Below are 27885 nucleotides of genomic sequence, written 5' to 3' on the forward strand. Positions count from 1 at the left end.
CCCTCAGACACCACACACACTGTTCCCTCAGACACCACACACACACTGCTCCTTCAGATCCATACACACGGCTCCCTCCCTCAGACACCACACACACTGCTCCCTCAGACACCATACACACACTGCTCCCTCAGACACCACATACACAATGCTCCTTCAGACACACACACACACACACACACACACACACACACACTGCCCCCTTAGGCACCATACACACTGCTCCCTCAGACCACACACACTGCTCCTCAGACGCCACACACAAATACACACTGCTCCCTCAGACACCACACACACTGCTCCCTCAGATACCACACACTCACTGCTCCCTCAGACACCAGCACGCACTGCTCCCTCAGACACCACACACACTGCTCTCTACCTCAGACACCACCCACACAGCTCCCTCAGACACTAGCACACACTGTCCCCACAGACATCACACACGCGCTGTCCCCACAGTCCACATACACGCTGCATTGGTAGACACCACGCACACTGCTCCCTCAGACACCACACATGCTGCTCCCTCAGACAACACACACGCTGCTCCCTTAGACACCACCCATATACGCACTGCACCAGCAGACACCACGTAAGCCGCACTGGAAGACCCTGCATGCTGTTCTGGCAGGGATATCACATAGGCGCACGTACCTGGACTTGGGTGACCTGCAGGTACAAGACACAGGCCAGCAGGAAGCAGATGCTGAACACCAGAAGGAGCAGGAGGGCCAGGTTCCTGTGACAGAAGACACATGTCACCAGGACAAAGACTGGGCTAGCATGCCTGCCAGGCCCCCAGGAACCCGCCCTCACCCACCTCCTGTTACCAACCCCGCAGCTCTCAGCCGCCCAGCCTAGGAACTCCCCATCCTGGTTCTCTTGGCAGGGGTGGGGAGTGGCAGTGTCCCTCCTGTGTCCAACCCCTTCCACCTTTCCCTGCAGGATCTTCCTACCTCACAGCTTCTGGTATGGCCGCCTCAGAAAGGAAGGACTGATTTATGGGGGCATGGCCCCTGACCGGTCCTCCTCCTGGGCTTTGTCTAGGGAGAAGCTTTACTGGAAAAGGTCCACTTCCACCTCAGGCTTACCCAGGGCACTGCAGGGTCCGGACGGGGCAGTCCACCGTCTGCATTTGCTCACGGGATAGCCAGTTCACTTGGGGGCTTTAGAATGTGGAGATTTTTCTCAGCTGTTCTTTGCCAAAAAACAAACACTGGCGCTTTTACTTATGATGAATGAATGCTGCTAAAATCACTGCTAAAATCTTCCTTTCCAGAGGTTACTTTTTCTCATTTTCCGTTTCTAAAACTACGATTCAGCCAATAACCAATGTGCCCACTTGGAGGCGCTGTTGGTCTTCTCCCTCAGAAACCAGTCAGTCAGTCACTGGCAGGTGCATGTGAACATTATCCTGAGCATCAGAGCAGAGAGCCAGTCCCACACGGACGCCAAAGGCGGGCACGGCCAGTTACCAGTGAATGCAGGAGTGTCTCACAATTAGGGGCTTCTAAAATTTTAGGGGACAACAGGTAATTAATCTCTGCAAACAAATCTGGACATCAAGAGTCCCTAGGGTTTTGCGGAAAAACTTCATCCACAGCAGGCGAGAAGCCGACGGAACCAGCCCTTCTAGAAAATAATATGAACCTTCTCAAGAAAGTTGGAACTAAACTTCCAAATGACCCGGTAATTCTGCTTCCTGGGCCCCAAATAAGTATTCAGAGCGGACATATGCCCTCCTGCGTCCCCACAGCCACGCTGGAAACAGTCCAGTGCCCGAGAACAGAGGTGGGAATAAAGAAAGCAGGTCCGTGCACACTGAACCCTGCTCGGTTCGGAGAGGGATGAGATCTACTACACCGTGGACAGGACCATGAAACAGTCCCGGATGTCCACAGACGCCCCGCCAAGAGGAGTTGGCGACAGTTGGGGAGAGGCAGACACAGTGACCACTTGCAGGTGAGAAGAAGAAGAAGCAGATGACGGGAGTAACCAATACCTGAAGGCCACAGAGAACAGACCCTGAGAACTGCCCTACAGAGCTAAGCTCAGGTCTGGGGGGGCAGAAGTGGAGGTGTTGGGGGCATCTGAGGGAGATACGGTGTGTGATGTGAGATCAGTGTCCCCAGAAGAGCCCTGCCAGCACAGCGCTGCAAATCACAGCACTCTATAGGTATGTATGTATGTATGCATGAATGCATGCATGCATACATCCACCCTGGGACGCACTTACTGCGGGATCACGAGAAGGTAGATGAGGCCAAACAAAACAGCTAGAATCAGGGCAAGCACGACCGCACTGGTGAAGTACTCATCCTGGAGCTGGTGGTACTGTGGACACAGAGACACAGTCAGTGACGTGTCTCCAGCACCCATGCAGAGTCTGCCCCTGGGTGCAGCAACGCTCACAGCCCAGGCCAGAGAGGTCAGGAAAAGAGCCAGCACTGCCGGTCACCTACCTTCCGCTCACGCTCGGCCTGCTTGTACTTGAGTGTGAAGAAGTTCAGGTCGGCGATCTCCAGCTCCGTCTGGCGGGCTTCCAGGAGGCGGCTGATGTACCGATTGACACGGGTGCCCGGGGTGGTGTAGACAACATTGGTGGAGAAAGATGAGCGGTTTCGGAGTTTCTCTGAGGTTGTTCTCAATGCCCTGCGCTGCGGCCGCCACAGAGAGAAAGGGATAGGGTCAGAGTCTCCTCAGAGAGAAAGGGGGACAGGGAAGAGTCTCCAGAGGGAGAGAGAGAAAGAGAGAGAGAGAGAGAGAGAGAGAGAGAGAGAGAGAGAGAGAAGAGGGCAGAGGGCAGAGTCTCCACAGAGAGGGGGAACAGGGACAGAGTCTTCTCTCTCCGCATCCCACCCTGCACCCCTCTCCCCCGCCTCTGAATGTCTGACAGCTGACAGGGAGCCCCAGCGACTGTTCTTGTCTGTAGGTGGGTCCCTGGTACCCGTGTGGTGTAGCCGTGAAATGTGCCATGGAGCATTAGCAATGAAACAAACTGTTCCTCTAAAAATATAATCCAGTGGGCAAATCTCCAGGACACAGAGCAAAGAGAAAGCCAGAGTGTCCCGACAAATCCAGGAGAAAAGGTAAGCTAAGTGCCAGAGCACTACCACGATCCACAGGAGAATCCCACAGCTTCCATGGAGATCAGGGACTCTCCTCACACACAGACAGCCCTGGGCACTGAAGCACTGGAATCCCTCACTTCAGAATTCCTGAGGACGCTGCTGTGAGGCGCAGATCGTCTGAGTGCTCAGCAACTCACCAGGAACGAACAGCAGCTGGGCAGACGCAGTTAGGACAGAGGGCAGGGCGTTGCCTTGTCAGCTGCCGACCCAGACTCGATTCCCGGCATCTCATATTGTCCCCCGAGCCCCACCAGGAATGATTCCTGAGTGCAGAGCCAGGAGTAACCCCTGAGCACTGCCAGGAGTGATTCCTGAGTGCAGAGCCAGGAATGACCCCCGAGCACCACCAGGTGTGACTCAAAATTGGAAACAAACAAAACGATGAAGAGCAATTCTGCGTCAGCTCTCCCAGAAAACAGAAGAGAACTCCCTGCTGATCTTCTGAGGTCAGTGTCACCCAAGCAACCGCTCCAGAAGAGAGCACGAGAGGTGGAGACGCTGAGCGCCCCCTACAGGCCTCCCTGGGAGCAGCCCCTGCAGGTGCCCCTGCCCTCCCGGGGGCCAAAGCAGGCGGGGACCATCCTGGGCACAAGCTGAGAGGATCCCATGGACATGGGGGAGCCCCCAGCCCAGGAACCCGATCTCGGCCGTGTCAGTGCCGGCCGGGCGCCACCCTCGGCTCTCCCTCTCACAGATCTCACCAACTTCCAACACAGCTCATTTTCGATTCACCAAAAACTTGCTTTTTCAAAGTACTGCTCTGACTTTTACCCACCAGAGCTCTGGGATTTGGGCCGGTGGCAAGTCAATCGCCAGAGCAGCATGCTGGGCCCAGCCTGGGCTGTGGTCCTGGGACCAGGCTGAAATCGGGGCAGCAAGGAGGAGGCAGAGCACAGGAACCAGGCTCTGCTGCCCTGCACACCCTGCTGACACACTCTGGGCACACACATGCAACATGTACACACAACACACACATACACACAAAATACACACATGCCCACAACATACACATTCGATATACACACACATACACATGTAACATATATATACACACATGCACACACAGCATATACTTGTACACGTAATACACAACCTATACATACAACATACACATGCACACACAACATATACACACATACACACACGTACACACAATACACATGCAACACATACACATGCACACACAACATATACATATAACATACATGCATGCACATGCAACATATACACACATGCACACATGTACACTATATACATACAATATACGCATGTACACAAAACATATACACCGAATATATATGCACACGCATACACACAACATATGTACAGAATATATACACATCTGCACACAACATATAAACAGAAACATACACACACAACAAATACACATATACACAACATATCCATACACAAAATATACACAAACACATCCATGCATACACACAACATATACACATACGCACACTCACACATGTACACAACATATACACATGCACATGTATACACACGCACACAAGATAGACACAGAATATACACTATCCACATGCACACACAACATATACACGCACTCAAACAACATATACATGCATTCACACAACATATACATGTGCGCACACACACACACACACACACACACACACTGCCACATACACTTTGAAATGCCAAGCTGAGCCATCCACAACATAAGATGAAAAATGATCACTGGGCAGAAAGATCGGAAGGCAGGAGCTGGCTGGGGATTCTTGGCTTGAATCGACTGATCCAAGTCCAGGATGTGTGGAAGCACAAAGCCAGCAAGAGGAAACAACAGGACAAGAAGGCAATTCTGGCAGAGGCGCCCAGCACCCTGCTCCGAGCAGGGGCTGCAGACCAGCTACCTTGTCGTCCCCACAGGTGGCGCTGGAGAAGGGGATCTCGGCCTTGAACATCTTCCGGCAGTGCATGAGCTGCACCAGCAGGTAGCAGACGGTCTTGAACTTCATCCTCTTGGCAGGCTTGATGTCGGAGAGGATCAGCCCTGGAAATATCTGTCCCAACCGGGGACAGGGACAAGCTGAGTGGACGCTCGGGGCTCGCTGAGGCCAGTCCAGACTCTGACAGGGAGAGGGCAGTCTTGGGGTCACCAGCTCCCAGCACCGGGCCGACTGGGAACTGCATCCACACCGGCTTCCAACCCCGAAGCCCAAAAGCACCCCAGGAGAAGCAGCCCCAGACAGGACACCCAGGCCCCAGGCAAGGCCTGACTCACGAGAGCCACCTACGACCCCGGCCCGGCCCTCCCTCAACTGCCCTCCAGGCCCCTCCAAGTCCGCCCAGATCCACTCCATGAAACGCCACCTGCCCTTCACCCCCCCACCCCCTCTCATCAGCTGGACCTTTCTACTCTCCCTCCCCTCCCCACAGCTTCTACACGACCCCTCGTTGGGGACCCCCAACTCTGCAGAGACGCTCACAGCTGTGCAGCCCCTGCTTCTTCGGGAGAGAGGGCAGCAGCTCAGACCCGCCCTATGCACCTGGAACCTCTCAGCCCTGCCACAGATTGGCCCTGTCCCAAGGCACACAGGGTCAGCTGCATCCAGGCCAGCCTGGCCCCATGGAGGCACCAGGACCGACACCCGCAACTTGAACCCACGCTCTTCCTCTGAGTCTTCCTCTCGGTGCCCTCATCTGGACCGACCTCATCCAGCACTGACCTCACCCCAACCTGACCCCCACCCCAACCTGACCCCCACCAGCCCTGACCCCCACCCAAACCTGACCCCCACCCAAACCTGACCCCCACCAGCCCTGACCCCCACCAGCGCTGACCCCACACCAGCCCGGACCCCCACCCAAACCCGACCCCCACCAGCCCTGACCATCACCAGCCTGGACTCTGCCCCTGTTAGGTGCTGGGGCTCCTCAGGCCAGGTCATGGCCCATCTGCTCAGCACCCTTCACCCTACAGGGGGCGCTCACACCACGCAGTGTCCCTAAGGGCCTGGGGGGCTCACACCAGGGCAGGGGCTGGCAGAGGGGAGAGGGAGGCCCCGCAGGGTGTCTGTAGGGAAGGTCGCCCCCAGGGCTGCGCCCACCTTTCTCCGGTGTGAAGGTACAATGAAGAAGGTCTCGATGTTGTGAGCTTTCAGGAAGCTGTTCCGCTCATGCCCGTGGCCCGGCTCCACCTCGTAGTCCCCGTTCAAGCACGCCAGGGTGGTCTTGGTGATGTGGACCTTCCTGCCAGGGACGAGCGAGCCTGAGCCAGGAGCAGAGCCAGGCACGGACACACCTCCACCTCACCCCAGCATCGCAGGGCCTGAACCTGCTCCCAGTGCTCCCGCAGGAAGGAAACTCCAGGGCTCCCACAGGAGGGTCCCCTGTGCTAGCCTTAATGAGCAATTGCAGCTGCCAACGTGGCAGTGGGTCCCAGATGCCGGAATGGCTGGTGGGGACAGTTTCGTTCTCAGTCCTCTCCTGGGTCCCCACAGGCACCAGAACAACATAACAGCAGAGGGGACGGTGAGGCGCCAGGCTGTGGGTGTCCCCGTGGGGTGGGGTCCCCATGACTGGAGGGGTCCCTACGGGTGTTGGTGTGGGGTCTCCATGAGTGTAGGGTCCCCACTGCTGATGGCAGCTCACTCAGAACCTTCTGCTTCAACGTAGAAGCACGCATCCAGAACACGGATCCGGGGCGGTGACAGCATCAAGCGGGGGCAGAGTGCAGTGGCTGGCAGGGGGACAGTGTGTCGGGGCATGCATGCAGCTGTGGTGGTCTGGGGGCTCTTTCTGTTTCCCTGCTGAGCCTGCCCCGACGGGAGCATGAGGACAGCAGGTGGGGGCAAGAGAGCCAGTGGCCATCCCTCGGGGGACACCAAGGCCACTGGTCGCCCCAAGTGCGTCTTTGAGCTCCCTGTGGGACACAGTGGCCTGCAGCCCTGCTCTCCTCTGCTGGGCCAGCCCTCACGCTGCTCAGATCCTGCTGAGGTGCCTGGGGGACAAGGTGGCTCTGCCACTGGCTGGCTAGGCCTTGGTGCTGAGAGAGGTATCCCTGCCCTTAAAGCCCTGCCCAGACCCGGCCTGAGAATGGGGAAGAGCCAGAGCGGCCTCAAGGGGGCAGCAGAGGTAGCCACCAGTGCCCAATAGAGCAGGTTTGCCTGGGGGTCCCAGGCAGAGGCCTGGATGGGGTGGGGGTGGGGGGGTACAGGGACAGGCTCTGGAGAGTTCAGCTGACCTGAAGAGTCTCTCCTGCAGGGCCGTCACACGAGACCCTCCCAGGGCAGGACCCTCGTGCCACCAGCGGCCCCCAGAGGGAGGGTGGGACACCCCAGGACTGTATGTGACGCCAGGAATCGGTCCCCAGTCGGTCACCTGTGGGCAGCGCCTCAGCCCCTGTCTGGCTCGGGCTGGGCTTCTCACAGAACATTCGCGTGGGTTTCTGGCTGGTCTGAAGGCAGCTGAGAACAGACTCAGCCGTGATGTGGGCAGAGCCGAGACACTCGGGCCAGAGAGCGACACAGCCCAGCTCAGAACCCAGGGCAGCACTTCCCACGAGCCGGCCGAGAGGAAAGAGCGACGGGCGCAGAGCCAGCACTGGGGCTGCCCTGGGGCCCACAGCAGGTTCAGGCCAGCCCCAGCTCCCTTGGGGGCCCCGCGACCCCTCCGTGGCCCCACTCACCCGGGAAGGCCGGCAGCTTCCATGACATTGGCCAGGGTGACATCATTGGACCACACATCATACTGCCACTTGCGCAGGCCCAGGACCCCGCAGAGCACGCGGCCCGTGTGCAGGCCCACACGCATGTTCAGGTCCACTTCCGTGGCCTCGGCCACAGACCTGCAACCAACACAGCACAGGGGTGGAGGGTCACGGGCACACATAGCACAGGCGTGGGGCCAGGCGCCAGCCTGATCCGGGGACTGTGAGCTGGGGGACGGGCTGCAGGGCACAAGCGCATACACACACACACACACACACACACACACACACACACACACCCTGGTATCTGTATGCTCGGGAGTAGGCTGTGGGGTGCGCGCACACACACAGGGTCAGAGGCCACTCAAGGTCCCCCATCTCCTGCTGGCAACTCACACAGTGTCCACACCCACTCCTGCCCCCCAGGACAGCCCCCAGGGAAGCGACACCAGCACCCGAGTCAGCTCTGTCCCTGTGATGACATCGGGGACACGTGTGCCCACTCATAAGGCAACAGGTAGTACCACTGGCCACCCCTGGAGAACACCGGCCGTCCGTCAGCTCCAGTGACTCGGCGCTGAGGCCAGGCCACAGGGACGAGTGAGTGTGGCATGAGATCAGTCATGGAGCTGAGTGATGGACACTAAGATCAGACTGCAGGGGTGAGTGCAGGGGGTGCTGAGACCAGCCTGCAGGGGCGAGTGAGGGGAGCCCTGCACGGGACTCCACTTCCGCAGCGTGTGGTATCCTGTGCCCCAGTGGGACTCTGCAGGCCGGTCCAGCCCAGGCCTAGCTGCACGAGAGGTTCTGTAGGCAGGACGGCAGGGCGGCCCCAGGCAAGGGTCCCAGGAGGGTAGGGGAGCCCTCAGGGGGATGGGCTTGTCTGCAGACAGAAGGAGCGGGAGGTGGCATATGGACACATGCTTCCCACGTAGTTGGTGCTGAAGCCCTGGGTGGGTTCCGGGGGGTTGTGGAAGGGCAGTGGGTGGCTCCCTATGCTCTGGAGACAGCGGCAAGAGTGAACGCGGATGGGAGAATCCAGGAAGCAGTCATTTGCTGAGGAGGGTCGGGCCAGTGGGCATCAGTCTCCCCAGGAAGACCCTGAGCAGGGCCATCTACCGCCAGTGGGCTCGCCTCCAAGGACTCGTGGCTTCTCTGAGCCCCGTGGCAGGCACAGGGAATGTGGCCACTATCCCTGCAGTGTCCCCAGGAGGCCACGGAGAATGGTCTGCGAGCTGCACTCAGACAGGACACGTGTGACTTTGCTGTGCGGTGATGCCATGCACGACACGCTGTGATCACAAATGACTGACACGTCATGGATCACGTATGATCAGACACATCACAAACTGCGTATGATCAGACACATCATGGATCGCGAACAAGTGAACACACCTTCTGGTGGGACTATACAGAGGTCATCAGATGTGACTAGTGGTGAATGGCCCAGGTGATGGACTCTGAGATGTGAGGACAGACACGCGTCACCGGCTATCTGACACACAGTACAGCAGGGAGGGTGCAAGCCGAGCATGAAGCTGACCCAGATTCAACCCCCAGCACCCCACAGGGTCCCCCAAGCCCACCAGGAGTGATTCCTGAGCACAAAGCTAGGAGTCAGCCCTGAGCACTTCCAGGTGTGGCCCCCAAACAACTATCTTTTTAAAAGATCGGTGACGTGGCCTGAGTGACATGTGCCATGATGAGTGGTGGCCCAACCGTGTCTATGCCGGACAGCATCTCCTCTTCTCCTGGGTCCCTCCAGCTCCCTACAGTGCTGTCAGCCAGGCCAGCATGGACCCTCCCGACCTTGCTCCTCCCCAATCCCCTAATGACCAACTGTCCTCTCCGGCTTCGTGCTGTGTTCTGCTTCCCTGTTGGACTGATTTTCACCTGTGGTCCTTCTGAAGCACCCTGGGGACCCTAGCAACACCTAGCCAGGAGTGAGATAGCCCCAAAGCGGGGAAACCCGGCAGTCACAGGAAGCCATCACGATCACGGGAAACCATGGCAGTCACAGGAAACCACGGCAGTCACGCGAGACCATCAAGGTCATGGGAAACCACAGCAGTCACGGGGAAACCATGGCAGTCATGAAAAACCATGGCAGTCACGGGAAAGCATCATGGTCATGGGAAACCACAGCAGTCACGGGGAAACCATCACAGTCACGAGAAACCACGACAGTCACAGGGAAACCACGGCAGTCACAGGAAACCATCATGGTCACAGGAAACCATGGCAGTCACAGGAAACCATCACAGTCATGGGAAACAATGAGAGTCACGGAAAACCACGGCACTCATGGGAAACCACCATGGTCACAGAACACCATGGCAGTCATGGGGAACCACAGCAGTCTCGAGGAACCATCATGGTCACAGGAAACCCTGGCAGTCATGGGAAACCACGGAAGTCACGGGAAATCACAAAAGTCATGGGAAACTATGGCAGTCGTGGGAAACCACAGAACTCACGGGAAACCACAGAAGTCACGGGAAACCACAGCAATCATGGGAAATCACAGCAGTAACAGGAAACCATCATGGTCATGGGGAAACCATGGCAGTCACAGGGAACCACAGCAGTCACGGGAAAACATCATGGTCACAGGAAACCATGGTAGTCACAGGAAACCACGGCAGTCATGGGAAACCAGGGCTGTCATGGGAAACCATGGCAGTCACAGGAAACCATGGTGTGCACCAGCAGCTACCCACCCCAGACCCACCCCCGCAGAATCAAGTTCTCCTGGACGTGCTGACAGGCGTTCGGTCCCTTGGGGCTGCTGCCTCTGCCCCTGCAGGGCTAGCCGAGCCATGGGCTCCAGCTCAGGGAGCGCCTTCTCCCCACGGCTGTCCCGGGGGCACTCGCTCGACCCCTTGGGCGGATGCTGGTCTCAGGGTGGCGAGCTTCTGTCAGTCCTGCTGGAGAGCTCTCTAACCCATTGCCAGCGAGCACTGCAGACCAAGTCTGTGTCCCACGGGCTACTCCACACGGAGACCAACACCAGCTCCTGGACCATGGGAGCAATGAGCACTGGACACTACCCCCAGGGGTCCCAGCCACCAGCAACTCTCAGGGGCTTGCTCAGGTCTGATCCATGTGGACAGACCCTCAGGGTCACCAGACAGACGGCACAGAGGAAACACAGGCACAGCCACGGCAAGAAAGCACTTCCGCACCCCGCTCCCCCACCAGCCCTTGGTACAGGGGCCTGGACACTGGCCAGAACTGGCAAGGCCATGGCCACGTATCCGTGATAGACTCACGTGATGGTGTCAATCATATCCAGGCCCATCTCCACGCAGCAGTGGGCATGGTCAGCCTTGGGCTGTGTGAGGCCAGACACGCAGTAGTAGCAGTCGCCCAGGATCTTGATGCGGCGGCAGTGGTTCTCCTGGGGAGAGAGCAGGCCTGTCAGATGCGCCAGGTCACCCTGGGGCTGCTCCCCTTGAGGTCACGCCTGCATCGGCCTTCTCTGACACCCCCCCAGGGGCCACTCCCAACGAGGCCCCTCCTGCATCGGGCTCCTCTGACCCACCCCTCCTGCATCGGGCTACTCTGACGGTCCCCCCCCCCCGGGCCCCTCCCCTCAAGGCCCACTGGACACAGCCCTGCTGGACTGTGCCGAACATCCCCCCCACCCTCACCAAGGCCCAGCATCGGGGTGTTGCCTGAGCTTGGAGCGGTCAGCCCCAGGACTGGCCCTGGACGCAGCTCACTCACAAGACAAGAGCTGGCCTTGCACGTGGCAGGGGGCCGGCACTGCCCCACGGCATGAACCAGGTCACAGCAGTGACCATCACAGTGACGGTCACTCTCCAGGACACTGTGAAAGCAGCAGTTCTAGAACATTCTGCTCCTGCACCCTCTCAGTCTCAGAATAATAAAGGGCTTTAGCATAAACTTTCCTAAGAGAGAAATCTGTGGATACTTATTATCCGAGCTAAAACTGAAAAAAAAAAAAGTTTCTGTTGTTTTCACAGCCATACCCAGCTGTGCCCCGGGTAACTCCGGGTTCTTCTCTCAGGAATACTTCTTGGGCCTGGGGTGGAGGGGTGGCAGGGTGGCAGGGAGTGCTGGGGACCAAACCTGGGTTGGCTGAATGCAGGACAAGAGCCTACCTGCTGAGTTACCTCTCTGGCTCCTGAAAAATCTTTTTTAAAAATATGTTCGTGTTTAAAGAGATAATGAAAAAATCCATTACACACTGAAGTAAGTAACATGTTAATCTTTTTAAAAATGCTCTGACCTTTCCCCAAAGGTAAAGAATTAGGCGTGTGGCAATTTCCCAGCAGACAGCAGGGTGCTGGGGCCTCCGCTCTCCCGTCCTGCCCCTGTGTGGGGCGCCCGCGCTGGGAAGGCCGCGAGCCCAGACTGGAGCCCACCCACACTCAGAATGCCAGAGAGCGGAATTCAGCGAGGTCTGTGTGGATGGGCAGCTCGTGCAGGATTCGGGAGCAGGGAGGGGCAGGAGCTGGGCGGACACGGCTAGTAGGGCTGGCACTTCTCACGGCGGGAGTTGGGACCTGGAAGCCACTTCCACAGGCCACTTTGGAAACTTCCAGAGGAAACGAAGCTGTCTGAAGAGTAGTGCCTGTGCCTGTGTAGTCATGATAACGCCTTCTCTCACCCGTGAAAGGCTGCAGGAAATGGTCAGACCTCGAAAAGTCCGGGGTACCGGGCCTGTTCCCTGGTGCAGTATGCCTCGGGAGGCCAGGGGAGGACCCCACAGTGGACACCGTGCTGTCCTGCTCGCCACCAGGATTGAAATGATAAAAGTATTTTTATGACCATAATAGAATTAAGATTGAATTTTAAAAAAACTATTTTTTAAAGGTTTTTGGGCCCCACCCAATGATCCTGAACCTGGCTCCTGGCTCTGTGCTCAGGAATCACCCATCGGTGCTGGAGGACCACACAGGGGCTGGGGACTGAGCACAGGTCAGCTGCAGGCACGGCAAGCGCCCTATCTGCTGTACTCTCTCTTCAGCTACCCCCCAAAACTAGATCTTTGATCCTTCCCCCATCCCATGTAAATGGTCCATGGGTTTCAAAACATTTATGGAAATTTAAAAATATTTTGAACTAAAAGTAAACCTACAAGTAAAACTAAAACACAGCATATCAGTTTGAACTAAAACTATCATATCATATCACTAAAACTAGCATATCAATTTGAACTAAAACTAAAACACAGCATATCAGAAATTTTTGGGTGCCGCTAAAGAGGAAATTCACTACATTGAGTACTTAGATGAGAAAAAATATCCCGGGATCTTTTAATTCTACCTTTTGTTTTTAATTCTATCTTTTGAAACTACAAACAGCAGAGCAATCTAAAACCAAAATAAACAGAAGACATAAACCAATAAAAATCAGAAGGGAAATTAATGAAATTTTTAAAACTAATGACACCAAAATCAATTTCTATCAGAAAATCAGTAAAATTGGTAACCCTAATTCAAATGATAAGAAAAAAAGATGACACAGATTGCAAACATCAACAATGATAATAGATAAATACCATGAACAACATTCTAATCATTTTCATAGCTGAGATTAAGTGGGCAGATTCTGTGAAAGATTAAAAAAGTCAAAGCACCAAATTCACTTTAAAAAAAATAAGGAACTTTCGTCTGGACAAAGAGGACATAGGTTAAGGCCCTTGCCTTGCACACGGCCAACTCTGATCCAATCCCTGATGCTGCAGATGGTCCCCTGTACATCACCAGGAGTAATCCCTGAGCACAGAGCTAGAAGTAAGTCCTGAGCACCAGCCCCCAAACCAAATATAAACAAACAGAACATGCAACCTAACTAACCTTAAGAACTTGTCATTAAAGATAACCTTGTCTAAGCTTGTTTAAAGAAACTATAGTTAAAGATTTACACACACACACACACACATACACACACACGAATCTATACCCACAAGACTCACCAATTAGACAGAAATAACCCAAATTCTATATAAACTCTTTCAGAAAATTTAATGGAAGAAAGTGTTCCCGAACTCTCCCATGAGATCAGTGTTAAGAAAAGAAATCCACACACTGGTATGTATCTAACTCCAGCATTAATAGTATTTTAAATCAAGGTGTCAAAGAGTAAGAACCTATACCAACATAAATGCAAAGAATCTAAAAAATATTTTAACAAATCAAAACTAACAACAGATAAAAAGATTACTACCCTGTCCAAGTTGGCTGTATGCCAAGAATTTTAATATTCTTTTAATTTTCTTTTTATTTAATATTATTAATTAATTTAATATTACTTAACTTATTTAATTACTTAACTTATTTAATATTAATATTAAATAAATTTCTTTTTATTCAATATTCTTCCATCAATCTATGTAACTCATGAATTATCAGACTAAAAATGAAAACTCACAATATCCAAATAGACGCAATAAAACATTTGACAAGGGGCCAGGGAAACAGTAGAGTAGGTAAGGCACTTGCCTTCCATGTGGCTGACCTAGGTTCAATCCCTGGCATCCCATACGGTCCCCCAAGACTGTCAGAGTGATTGAGTGCAGAGCCAGGAGTAAGCCCTGAGCACAGCTGGGCCCAAAAGCAAAACAGAAATGGAAAAAAAAATAAGCAAAGCAAAATCCATTTCTGGAAGAAAAAAAACATTTCTCTTGTGAAGTCACAATAAAAATGAAACTCTGAGCATTATGCACAAACCCTACAGCTAACAGAACACAGTGAGTGGTCTCCCTATAAGGCTGAGAATGACAGGAATGCCTGTCCTTGCCACGCCCTGTTCAACATCGCACACATTCAATCAGCGAAATATGGCAAGAAAAATATTAGACATGAGACATCCAGATGGGAAAAAAAGAAGCAAAGCTGTCTTCATTTGCAAACATGTGATGATCTGTGTACAAAATATAGTGGAAATCTACAAAAAATAAATCACCAGAAATAAGTCAGATTAGCAAGACGGCACAACAATATTTTGATGCAAAAACTCAACTGTATTTTGATTCTCTTAATAATGAACAACCAGAAATAAAAATCACCACATTTCAATAGTAAAAATGTCTGAGCCACTTAGGAATGAACATGATAAAAGGTCTGCAATACCTGAACACTGCAAACTATAAGCAATGTAGCACTGTCTTCCCGTTGTTCATCGATTTGCTCAAGCGGGCCCAGTAACGTCTCCATTGTGAGACTTCTTACCGTGTTTGGCATATCGAATATGTCACGGGTAGCTTGCCAGGCTATGTATGCCGTGCGGATGAGATACTCTCGGTAGCTTGCTGGGCTCTCCGAGAGGAGTGGAGGAATCGAACCCGGCTCAGCCGGACCAGCCGCGTTCAAGGCAAACGCCCTACAATGCCAAAATGTATTGAACAAGCTCTAAAGAAATGGAAAAATATGCTGTTCTTGGACAAAAAGGCAATTTTTAACAAATCGTTTATCACCCAAATTGACTATCTGGATGCAACACAATTCCAATCAAAACTGCAGCAACGTACACAAGAGAAGTTGACAAGCAGCGTCTAAAACTCAGGTGGAAATGCAAAGGACCGAGACAGACAAAAGCCATTATATGCAGTAAGCACATTTGAGGTCCCAGCTGGGAATGACCCCAGTGCTGAACCGTTTCCCTCACAACCAAGAAACGGGGAGGCTGCTGTGACCTGGGCTCTGCCACGCCCACCGCCCACCACCCTACCCCTTCACGGCACTCACGGCACACTCAGCCCTGGAGAGCAACAGTTTTTATCCACGGATCACAGTCCTCCCATTATTCACTGATTTGCTCAAGCGGGCCCAGTAACATCTCCATCGTGAGACTTGTTGTTACTGTGTCTGGCATATCGAATACGCCACGGGGAGCTTTCCAGGCTCTGCCGTGCGGGCGAGATACTCTCGGTAGCTTGCCGGGCTCTCCGAGAGGGGCGGAGGAATCGAACGCGGCTCAGCCAGGCCAGCTACACACAAGGCAAAGGCCCTACCGCAGTGCTATCGCTCTAGCTTATTATTATTATTAATATTAATAGTATTAGTTTAAGAGCCACACCTGTTGGTGCTCAGGGTTCTCTCCTGGCTCTGCATTCAGGAATTATTCCTGCGGTGCTTGGGGGGTCATATGGGATGCTGGGGATTGAACACAGATTAGCCTCGTGCAAGGCAAGTGCCCTCCCGGCTGTGCTATTGCTCTGGCCTAACCGGTACTTTTACATCCTGGGACTTAAAACCACCAATCACCTCACATCGTGCAATTGAGCCTCACTACTCCCTCTGGTCCAGCTACGGTGACTGTCCTCTTGGTCCTGGGTGGGCACTGGCTGGCTGGATCCACGTCTTTGTTCACAAGTCCGCAGCAGCCCAGAGACCTTACCAACTCACCCACAGATCTGATACTCCGGGCAGGCCCATTCCCAGTCACTCTGACTCAGTTCAGGAAGCAGAGAGGCCCAGGGGCATTCAGAATCATCTCCAGCTCTCTGTTACCAACCACAAAACACAGACCATGAAAAACAAGGAACAGAAGAGCTGAGGACAGCCACAAGCCCAAGAAGAGCCTTGAAACATTCAAGGGAAACCTCTGAACAAGTCTCATAAAGGAGAGGAAGTAAGGGAAGATCCAGAAGAGAAATTCAGTTAACTCACAGAAAAATCAATGTGAAATATTAAGAATACACTGAAATGGAACTGAAAGAGATGAAAGAATATAGCAACAGAACTCAGACTGCAGATTATTGAGTCGGTGAGCATGAATAAAAAACACAAGTTAGCATCACAAGAGAAGATGCAACAGAAAAGCAAATATTTAAAAAGTCAAAAATGTAAAATATCTAATGGGTAACACCAAGAGAAATAATCTTCAAATAATAGGCATACTGAAGAAGAAGAAAGGAGAAAAGAGAAAAAGAGGAAAAGAAGGAAGAAAGTGGCAATAAGGAAGAGAAATCTCAAATATAAGGAAAAGAACATCAGACTCACAACAGCTCTAAAGGAAATCAGACAGACAGAAGACAACGGAGCTGACATGCAAATAAAGTCCTCCTAGCCTGCAAGTCAACAGATTTGAAAAGACAGTCTACAAAAATCAAACATCTTGGGGAAAAAAATAAAATATCATCATAGAAAAATGACAAAGAACTAATTTGTATCAATAATTTCCCAGAACATCAACGGACTAAATTCTTTTATCAAAGGACCCCGGGGGAGGGGGGGAGGAGGGAGTTGGATGGATCAGGAAAGAAAATTCATCAATCTGCTGTCCACAGGAAACACACCTAAATTCACAAATTCACAATATAAATACAAGTTCTGAGTGAAAACAACCAAACAAGTCAGTAAACAAACAAAAAAGCTGGGGCACCTACCCTTGTATCAGACTACCAATAGCATTCAATCTTGATAAAGTAATTAGAAATATGGATGGTCACCACTTACTGGTTAAGGAATAATAGATTTAAAAATACTAACTCCTATAAACATATATGCAACAAACGATGAAGCAATAATATTCATAAAGCTTCTGCTCACAGACCTAAAAAAACACATTGATGGAAGCCCAGGAGGTGGGAAGCTTCAACATTCCATTTCATCAATAGACAGATCAGACAGAATCTCAGTAAACATACAAGAAGAGCCTTGAATGAGGAATCAGAAGAACTGGAATTAATGAACACAGACAGGACCCTCCAAGCTCAAGAAGCCAAAGTCCAGATTCTAGCTATTGTAAACAGTGCTGCAATGAACAAACAAGTGCAGATGTCACTTTGACTATACTTTTTTGCCTCACTGCCACAGAGACAGGGTGGGATGGGGGGTTGGGGGATGGTAGGGATACTGGGATCAGTGGTGGTGGAGAATGGGCACTGGTGGAGGGATGGGTATTTGATAATTGTATAACTGAAACCCAAGCACAGAAGTTTGTAAGTCTACAACTGTACCTCATGGTGTTTCACTAATAAAAATTAAAAAAAAAAAGAAGCCAAAGTCACATTCTTCTCTAAGGCACATGGAACATTCTCTAGGAGAGATCATATACTAGGGCATGACCCAAATAGAAATAAATTTACAAATTTACAAATTATACCAAGTATCGTCTCAGACCAATGCTATGAAGGTAGAAATTAACCATGAAAAGAAGACGGGGAAACTCTGGAAGCAGAACAAATCACCCACCTGGATGGAAGAAATATTGCAACTCAACAATAAAACATCCAGAAGCCCTGTCAAAAATTGGGGAGAGGAAATGAGTAGACACTTCTGAGAGGAAGACAGGAGAATGGTCAAGAGGCACATGAAAAGCGCTCATCAGTTATTATCAGGGAAATCCAAATCAAGATGACATTGGGATATTATTTCACACCGGTGAGAATGGAACATACAAAAAAAAAACCTGGGAACAATCTGTGTGGGTGTGATGTGGTGAAAAAGGAATTCTCATCCACTGATGGTGGGAATGTTGTTGGCCCTACCCCTATGGAAAACAGTACGGAGACTTCTCAGAAAGGACTAATTGAGCTGCCAAGACACGGAAACATTCATTCAAGAGGACATACACAGACCACTGTTCGTTGCAGCACTTAGTACAGCAGCCAAGACAGGAAATCAACCTAGGTGTCCAACAACAGATGAATGAATTATGAAGATGTGCTGTATATGCACAACGGATACTATGCAACTGCAAGGAACAATGAAATCATGCAATTCACTGCAACTTGAATGGAACTGGAGGAACTCATGTTAAAGTCAGAAGAATGACAAATACAGGATGATCTCCCTTATCTGCAGAATATAGAATAAGAGAATGGATGCCTGCATTATCCCTGACCCTACAGTACAGAAACGAGAAAGCCAGGCACGAAAAGAAATAGAAAGACAAGTAAGAATAGACGTATAGCAGGTAACAGGGCAGAAGTCAGGGGCTTCGGGCACATCAGTGATCTTAGGGATGATATTTCTATACATATAAACCACAGAGTAACAACACTGGGAGCATGAGATCCAAACTACAACAACGAGACTTAGAACTGTGACTGTGAAGGAAACAGGCTGGGGCGGGGGGAGGGAACCTGGGGACACTGATGGGAGAAGCTGGCATTGTTGGTGGGTTGGTGTTGGAACACTGTATTCCTGAAACACTACTGTGAATAACTTTGTAAATCACAGTGTCTTAACAAAAAATTAACTTAAAAAAATGTACATTTGCCACCCAGTACCGCAAGATTCCCTGAGTACTTTTAGGAAAGATCCCTGAGCACAGAGCCAGGAGATGTTCCCCAAGCATCGCCAGGTATTTTTGAAACTTCCAAAAAGTAAACATTTTAAAAACTTTTTCATTGTAAGGTAGAACGAAGTGGGGAGAATCACAGAGGTTGTTTCCGTGTGTGTTAGAAAACCATGATGGCTAAGATACTATGGCTTAGGTATTGAGGCAGAAATACATATAACAGAATACACAGACACAAGATACGTACAAAGGAAAATTCCAGAAATAATCCTGCCTAAATCTTTCTAAAGTTTTCTAATCTTCACCCATCATTTCTAAAACTGAGGGAAAGGAATCAGTGGAGAAACGAGATAGTAAAAATAAAAAAAGAAATAGCCTTTGCTCAATATAATTATACTACACACAAAAGTCAGGTCAGGGGAAAGAGAGAAAGCACAGTGAGTACGACACTTCTTACACGGGCTGACTCCAGCTGGATCCCCAGCACCATCTATGGATGCTCAGAGCCCCTCCAGGAGTGATTTCTGAGTGTAGAGCCAGGCATAAGCTGTGAGCACCATTGGTATGGCCCCAAAACCAAACAGAAACAAACAAAAGTTAGGTCAACATGTATCCTAGACCCAAATGGGAAATGTAAAATTATATGATTTCTGGCTGGAGGGTAACGCAGGAGAAATTCTCTATGATAGGCAAAATTTTTTCAGATTCAATGAGAATTATGGCAAAAAAGAAACAATATAAAAAGAAAAACAAGGCTGAGTGTCTTAATAACTGAAATCTCCTATTCTTGAAACAACACCGTAAGGATGGTGAATAGGCAACCATGAACCATACAGATTTGATGTGAGTCTGGCTAGAGAATATATTAAAAATTCAAAACAATCTAACTCTTGTTAGAAAAGACAAAGTCACAAAATTTACATATAAGTGGTACTACATGAAAAGTCTCATGTTAAGCGAAATGACTCAGAAAGAAAGGTTTAGACACAGAAAGACTGCATTCATCTGGGGAACATAAAGTAACAAAATAGGAGACTAACACCCAAGAATGGCTGAGATTAGTACCAGGAATTTTACTCCATGACTTGGAGGCCAACCACATATACTAGGGGGAAAGGGAGCTCAGATAAAGAAGGGAGCACCAAATAAAGGTGTTGGGAGGATCCTCCCAGGATGGGAGAAGCATGCTGAAAGTAGACTATAGACCAAACATGATTGTCACCCATTGCCTCTTTTGCAAACCACAGCACCCAAAAGGAGAGAGAGAGAGAACAGAGGGGAATGCCCTGCCACAGAGGCAGGTTGGGATGGAGGGATGGGGGGTGGGAGGGATACTGGGACTGGTGGTGGTGGAGAATGGGCACTGGTGGAGGCACGGGTATTTGATCATTGTATAACTGAAACCCAAGCACAAAAATGTGTAAGTCTTAAAAAAAAAAGAAACCAGCAGCCCCGTGAGTGTCTGCAGGGTTCCACTTGGGAGAGTCTGTCCTTCCGACACCCTCTTCCTACACCAGCCTTTCCTCTGTGGCACAGCAGCGCTCCGCTACCCGACCCCTCTTCCTGGTCTGGGATCCGCAAACTCTATCTTTAAGGGCAAAAGGCAAGTATCTTTAAGGTCAAGAGGCAACATCCAGGGAAAGAAAGATGGCGGCCGCACGGGAGCCTTGTGGAAAGCGGGTTTGAGCCGGGCTCGGGGGAGCGGCGGGGACCTCATGGGAAGGGGGGCTTTGTGGGCCGTCCCCCACGCCCCACCGAGGTCGCCAGCTGCCCCCCACGAGCGGCTCTCCGGCACGGCCACGGCCCCGGAGGCACAAGGACTTAGCACAGAGAACCAGCCGCTTGGAGCAGAAAAGCAAATGGACTTGTGTTGATCCGCGCCACCAAGCCTGCCCGGAGGGGGAAGGGCGTTGACCGGCCCGCCCGCTCCTCTCTGGAAAGAAAGATGGGGGCCGCACGGGAGCCTTGTGGAAAGCGGGTTTGAGCCGGGCTCGGGGGAGCGGCGGGGACCTCATGGGAAGGGGGGCTTTGTGGGCCGTCCCCCACGCCCCACCGAGGTCGCCAGCTGCCCCCCACGAGCGGCTCTCCGGCACGGCCACGACTCCAGGGCACAGAAATCAATCTCTTAACTAGCTAACTTTTAATAGAAATTCTTCCAGGGTCAATAAGTAAAATAGCAGAAATTCAAAACCGCGCGGCCGCTATTGCGGCCGCGCGACATCATTTTATTCTTAAACCAAGTTGTAGAAAGCAAATCATTTCACAACGCTGTTTCAGCATGTCTGATTGGGGGGGGGGGTCGTAAACTCTAAACAATAATTGTGCATCTTCTATCGAAATAATCTATCTAGTCAAAGTAGATAGAGTATTAACTAGAACTCATCTGCCTCACAAGAATTGGGAGGGGTGGGAGGTGGGGGTCTATTGGGGTTCGGGGTTAAAAATGAGTATTGGTAAAGGGAAATGTGTTCGGTATCTACATGACTGAGACCTAAACCCGAAAGCTCTGTAACTTTTCCCACAGTGATTCAATAAATAAATAAATTATTAAAAAAAAAAAAAAAAAAAAAAGAGGCAACATCCAGGCGGCTTGGGAACTGAGACAAGGCCCTGCCAGGAACAGGGCTTGAAGCTCTGAAATCCATGCCGGGGCTCTCACCACGGGAGTGGTAGGAGCCCTGATGGGGCACAAGCAGGATTGGCAGCCCTGGTGGAGGATCCCAAGTGCACCGGCCAGTACCCCACTCTGGGTCCTTCCAGGGTCTCAAGTGCACTGGCCAGTTCCCCGCTCCTGGGTCCCCCAAGGAGGGTCTGTGTGAAGGAGGGCCCACCAATGCCAGGAGATCCCACCAGTTCCAGATAACAATTCGGAGCTGAGGAGGGCAGTGTGGTGGGCTGGGTCACCCACACAGGGGACGAGAGAGAGGGGTCAGCTCAAAGGCCGTGCTGTCCTAGCAGAAGCACGAGCCAGGGGAAGGGCCAGGCCCTCAAGGAAGACAGACACGCGTGAGCAGGAGAACTCGCAAGTCACATGGGCCCACAGGAATGCAAGCTGTTGCCGGGACTGGAGAATGGGAGTTCAGTACAGCAGCGTTAGCTGGGGAGGGGTCAGGCAATGGGAGTCGAGCCCTGGAAAGCTGGTTCTGACCAGGGAGACCCCCAGGACTGTCCCAGAGCTTAGAGCGAAGCCTGGGGCCAGGAGGGGCAGCGAGGCAGGAGATTTAGATGAGAGCCATCACGCTCGGCCAGAAGAACCCGGGCTCTGCCAGGGCTGGCACCCCCCCCCCCACCACCACCACCACCACCAGTGCCTTGTGCTAAGTTCGAGAGCCTGAGCACAGGCTTGTCCTGAGCTTCACAGCCAGACGCCCAGCATTGGTCATCAGGAGTGAGCAGTGAGGTCATAAGAAATACAAAATTTGAGTAGACCAATCACAAGGAAGGAGAGTAGTGAAAAACCTCTCAACAAAGAAAGGCCCAGGGCTGGATGGTGTAGTCAGTGGCTGTATTCGATATGCCAAACACAGTAACAACGAAGTCTCCAACGGAGACGTTACTGGGCCCGCTCAAGCAAATCGATGAACAACGGGAGGGCCTGTAACAATTACAGAAAATTAACACCAATCTGAGATTCCGCCATAAAATAAGAGGGATAGTCCAGTGGGCAGGGCACGTGCATGCTGCTGACTTGGTTTTGATCCCTGGCACTCCATATGGTCCCTTGAGACCTGCCAGGAGTGATCCCTGAGCACAGAGTCAAAAGTAAGCCCTGAGCACCCCAGGTGTGGCCCAAAATACTAAACACACACACACACACACACACACACACACACACACACACACAACAAAATCCATAAAAGGGCAGCATTACTGTGACACTCTTTCTAAACTCATTTTATGAAACCAGCATTATCCTGATACCAAAAGCAGACAAGGACACCACGAGAAAAGAAAACCATATCCAACATCCCAAGTGAATAGAGCTAAAAAGGTTCTCAGTTAAATGTTTGAAAACTGAAATAAAAAAATAGCACTGTACCACTGTCCTCCTGTTGTTCATCGATTTGCTTGAGTGGGCACCAGTAACAGTCTCCATCGTGAGACTTGTTACTGCTTTTGGCATATCGAATATGCCACGGGGAGTTTGCCAGGCTTTGCCGTGCAGGCGAGATACTCTCGGTAGCTTGGCGGGCTCTTCAAGAGGGGCGGAGGAATCGAACCCAGGTCAGCTGAGTGCAAGGCAGATGCCCTACCCACTGTGCTATTGCCCAAAAAATTGACTAGGAAAAAGATGACAGCAAAGCAAACCCTGCTGTTTGGGGAAATACTCGAAGCATAGGACACTGACAGCCTCGGTGTAACGGTCTCAGCAGAGTTCTCATCTGATGCCCAGATGGGAAGAGAACGGAGGTGAGCCTGGAGAGGATGAGGGCACGCACTCCCAGACAGAGCAGAAGGCAAGCAGGCACTCCGGGCAGCTGCTTGGGCAACATCCCCAGGATGGGAGGCATCGGCACAGTGCACGGCTTCCTTCCGAGCTGATGAGCTGATGAGAAGGAAGAGCCAGGCAGCGCCGAATACCCATGTTCCCTCTGGAGACCAACACCCTAGACAGTGCTCATCCCACCCATTCTTTCCATTTGTGAACTACTACTTTTAGTCTGCACTCAGGAAAGACTAATTCTACCGACAGAATACGCAGAAGTGGGTCAGCAGACGCCTCCTCGGGGAACCCGGTGCTAACCTCCGGCTCCTGAGGCCCACAGATGACCACCAGTGAGATTCAGCCAGACCTGTGCGTAAACTACTGAGGATGCTCCTCTCCATCGCCTCCAGATGTTGGACAGCCAACAGGAGCCACCAAATACAGACGAACTGCCCAGCTGAGTCCTGGCTGTCACAGGCCCCAGGTCACGGCATCACCCGTGCTCGGAGCAGCTAAGCACCTTCTCACTCTTGCCATGACATGGCCCCACAAGAGGCCCCCAGGCTGCTGCTGGCACTGTCCCGGACGCCTGCTGTATATCTTGAACGTGACTTCATTTATGAGGAGTTTGAGTTGCAGGAGGCTTTGAGACAGAGTCAGCTCAGTGCCGTGTCTCACTGGAGGTTTCTTCACACACCGACGCCTATGCCTCCATGGGGGAGATCGGACCTTTTCAAGGACATAAGTGTGGGTCCAACAGAGCACAGCAGGCCAGCCCAAGTGGCCTACTGGGCATCTGTACCCACCATGAGCTCCTGGGCCCTCACCTCTCTCAGTCTGTTATTCTGGAATCCTGAAGAAATTCCCAGGGTCTCCCTCCTACTGAGCTAAGGGACTTAGCAAATAAAATTTGGTTATGATTAAATAACTATACAAGTTTCTTGCAAAACAAATCTGCCAAAACCTTTCATTCAGTTATGGGTATTTTTTGCTAACATGATCTGGATGTTTATAGGAAAAATAACTCTCAAGCCACATCAGGCACAAAAACACAGCTGGACTATTTATACGGCCTCCGCAGCTCTTGACCCTGCTGTTTAATTGTGAACACAATTGCGCACTGTATTCACGAGGCCCTGGACTGTCCAGGCAAAGCCACCCGCACTCCACACACTCTGGAATCTGTATCTCCAGGAACACCTGGAGCCGAATGCCAACCTGCAGCATTGGCAGCTTCTCCAGTCTCCTGGGCACGGATCCTGGTCTACTTCTATATGTTGGGTATTAGGTGGGTCCTTGAGCTGCCCTGGGGCCCACCCCACCTTCTTCCCTGGTCAACCTGTGTGGGCGACTGCCTCTTCCATCTCTGAACTGAAAGACCAAACAGAGAAGATGCTTCAAGTCCACCTCCCCATCCTCTGGCCACGATTGTCCAGTGGCACAGGGGCCAGCAGCCAGTCCAGAACTGCAGGTATCCCAGGACATGGGGCCAGACTCCACCAAGCTAGACCTTAGACTGAGAGTGGAAGCCAGTCACCATCTATGGCACTGACAGTCAGGGCTGGTGGAATGAGCCCCTGAGCGACCCTGGATCCCACAAGAACCCAGGTCTGCATTCCTACCCATGGGCAGTGGGATTTCATGTGTGAAGAGGTCAGAGACTTCGCTTTCCCTTGGAAATCCACACTGAGTCCAAGCGTCATGCTCCGTGTCCTGCCAAGACCCGGAAAGGCAAATCCTATACCTAAGAAGCATCTGGGAGAATAGAGATTTGTCCCTGGCCTTGGGTAAGACCTGATTTCTCTAGATCGCCAGCAATGACACTGTGACCCACACAAGCAGCACCTTACATCAGACTCATGAAGACTGAAGACATCTGCTCTTCATGTGACACCGCTAATGGCATGTGCAAATGAGACAGCAAAGAAGGAAAATACTACAAGTCTGTGTGTTTCGATGAGCATGGAGGGGAGAGCAGGAGATGGGCACCTTGATGACACATGCTGCCCGTCACGGCCCAAGACAGACCAGGCGCACACAACCCACCCGAGCACATGGTCACGAGCACATGGTCACGAGCACATGTGCTCCAGGCCCCACTCAGCTCCCACAGCTCCTTTTCCCTCCCCCCAAACCACTGGGTCTCTTTCCGGTCTTCCTCCAGGATGGCGGGGGGTCCAGTGTCCCCTGAGCCAGCTGCTCCTGAGGGCAAGTCAAGGGTCAGTCAGACTTGGCTGCAGGGAGCACCGGGACAGCTCCGTGCCTGGTCCACACAGACAACGCAGGGTCACACCAGAGTCTCACCTTCATCCTAAGGAATGAGAGAGCAGTCCTTTCCCAAACGGGGTGCTGCAGAATTGCACAGGCCCGAAGGGGCCACGTGTTGGGGCTCCAGCACTGACCAGCTGGCGAGCAACCCACAGCGGGCCCCCCAGAGCCCTTCCAAGGTGCAGGGATGCTGCGCTCCACTTCCTGCCTCCTCCCCACCCGCACTTGCCCTTCAGAGCTGCCCCCACACACAAGACCCAGTGCACCCCAGGGCTGGTCAAGCTGCCCCACACAGTCTGAAGGACAAGAGAAAACTGTGGGCCCAGCCGAGTGTACAGAGGTCAGCACCGAGGACTAAGGCAGCCCCAGCCAGCACTTCCCTCCCTGGTGCATAGAGGGGATGTCCACTCTTTTCTCAAAGACACGGAAGTCCAGCTGCACAGAAAGGTCCTGCCTGGACAGCCCCCTGCTCCCTCCCTCCCTCCCACACACTCTGAAGCACCTGCCCTGGCGGGACACATGGATGCCACCCTGGCCTCGGGTCCCCGGCAGGAACGGCGGGTGCCAGGGAACAGGCAACCCCTGGCAAGATACGCCAGCCTGGCCTGGACCGGTGAGACTCGGCCAGTCCCAGAGAAACCGGAACTGCAGTATCCGCTGCATCTTGGTACCACCAGTGGCCCCATGTGCCAAACTTCGGGCCTTGAGGGCACCAGCTCAGAGGAAGGGCCGCTGCAGCTTCTCCCCAGGCCTCGACCGAGGCCGACCCAGCTGAGGGCGGTGAGGGCAGCGTCTGCGGCAGGCAGAGGACAGCCAGGCCCCCACTCGAGGTCTGTGCATGTTTCCTCCTTCTCTGGTGAACGTGACACTCGGGTCCCAAACCTGGCACCAGCGCACTGAGAGCTCAGTCACACTCAGACCTGCATGCGGTCAGTCTGGTCACGTCTCCAGTATAGGACGCTCCTGTCACGTCCCTCTGCCACCAGAAGCAAGAGGCGGCACTTACCGTGGCCAGTTCGTCAAACTTGCCAAAGAGCTCATTGAGGAGTTTCACCAGCTCCTGGGCCGTGCACTGCGAGGCCAAGCCCGTGAAGCCTACGATGTCAGCGAAGAGGATGCTGCAAGACAGACAGACAGACAGACAGACGGACAGACAGACAGATGGAGGAGAGATGACATGGCGGCCAGCTCGGGCACACGGCTGCCAGCCGAGTCAGGGCAGCCTGCACGCTATTGGTCCAGGCAGGCTAGAAATGAAGGCTCTGCAGTGCCCATTTCAGAAGTGGAAAGACTGAGTCGGGAGACGTCTCAGTCCTATGCTTTTCTGCCAAGGTTCCCCAGGACACAGGGAAGCAGCCCCATGAGCCACATGGACCCTCCCGGGACAGGGGGCAGAGCTGAGACCAATCGACCTATGCTGAAAGGGGCAACCCGCGTTACGGGCATGAAGGCAGGACCCCAGAAAGTGGGAGCCAACATACCAGGCTGGAAGCGGACCCACATCCCTGAAGGCCCCTACCCCAGTGACCACACTCACGGTGCGTCAGGGTCACGTGCCCGCGCTCACTCCCTGACCCAGTTACCACCCAGCCTACAGCACCTGTGATCCCACAAGGAGAGTCATCTGAGTGTGCCTACACCACTGGCAGGGCCACTGACCTGCGGAGCCCGAGGGGGCCGTGCAGGACACGGCAGTCCCTGTCTGAGGCGGGCCCAGGCCCACCTGCGTCTCAGAGCCGCCCTTTCCCTCCTCTGCCTGCTGACAACCAGCCTCCAGCCCCCTTTCCCTGCCCACTGGCTTCGTGGTCTCGGGGACCCACTCTGTCCACAGACCCAGCTGAGCACTGCACACCTTCAGCAGAGGAGCCTCGAGCCTCTGTCCCGGCCTGTGCTCCACCCACCCACCCCCAAGCACCCAAGGAGCACCTGGGACACTGCTCTCACAGGTAAACCGGGCTGCAGAGCACAGCAGGCAAGGATGCACGGAGGCCCGAACTCCGCAGGAACAAACAGCACCTGCCTCATGCCACACGGCTAGGTGGGGCCCAGAACCCACCAAGAAACTATAGGAAGGGAGGCAGGAGAGAAAGGGAGGGAGGGAAGAAAAGGAATGAAGGGAGAGAGGAGAGGTGGGGAGGGGAGGAGAGGGAAGAGGGAGGAAG

The 27885-nt window shown here is 52.6% G+C and overlaps 1 protein-coding gene across 1 annotated transcript in view; it reads right to left on the minus strand.

The window, feature by feature from the left end:
* The window catches only part of LOC130017598 (adenylate cyclase type 1), a gene marked incomplete at its 5' end in the record, with an annotated part of 56491 nt that extends 29650 nt beyond the window's left edge, over window positions 1–26841 (minus strand). Inside the window, 8 exons of the mRNA XM_056108288.1 lie at window positions 658–742; window positions 2240–2337; window positions 2466–2660; window positions 5012–5161; window positions 6209–6350; window positions 7789–7947; window positions 11082–11209; window positions 26730–26841. Coding sequence (XP_055964263.1) covers window positions 658–742; window positions 2240–2337; window positions 2466–2660; window positions 5012–5161; window positions 6209–6350; window positions 7789–7947; window positions 11082–11209; window positions 26730–26841 — 1069 coding nt within the window. The remainder of the gene's footprint in view (window positions 1–657; window positions 743–2239; window positions 2338–2465; window positions 2661–5011; window positions 5162–6208; window positions 6351–7788; window positions 7948–11081; window positions 11210–26729) is intronic.
* Window positions 26842–27885: the final 1044 nt, after the last annotated feature.

Source organism: Sorex fumeus, unplaced genomic scaffold (assembly GCF_029834395.1).
Source record: "Sorex fumeus unplaced genomic scaffold, SorFum_2.1 ptg000205l, whole genome shotgun sequence".
Classification (NCBI taxonomy): domain Eukaryota; kingdom Metazoa; phylum Chordata; class Mammalia; order Eulipotyphla; family Soricidae; genus Sorex; species Sorex fumeus.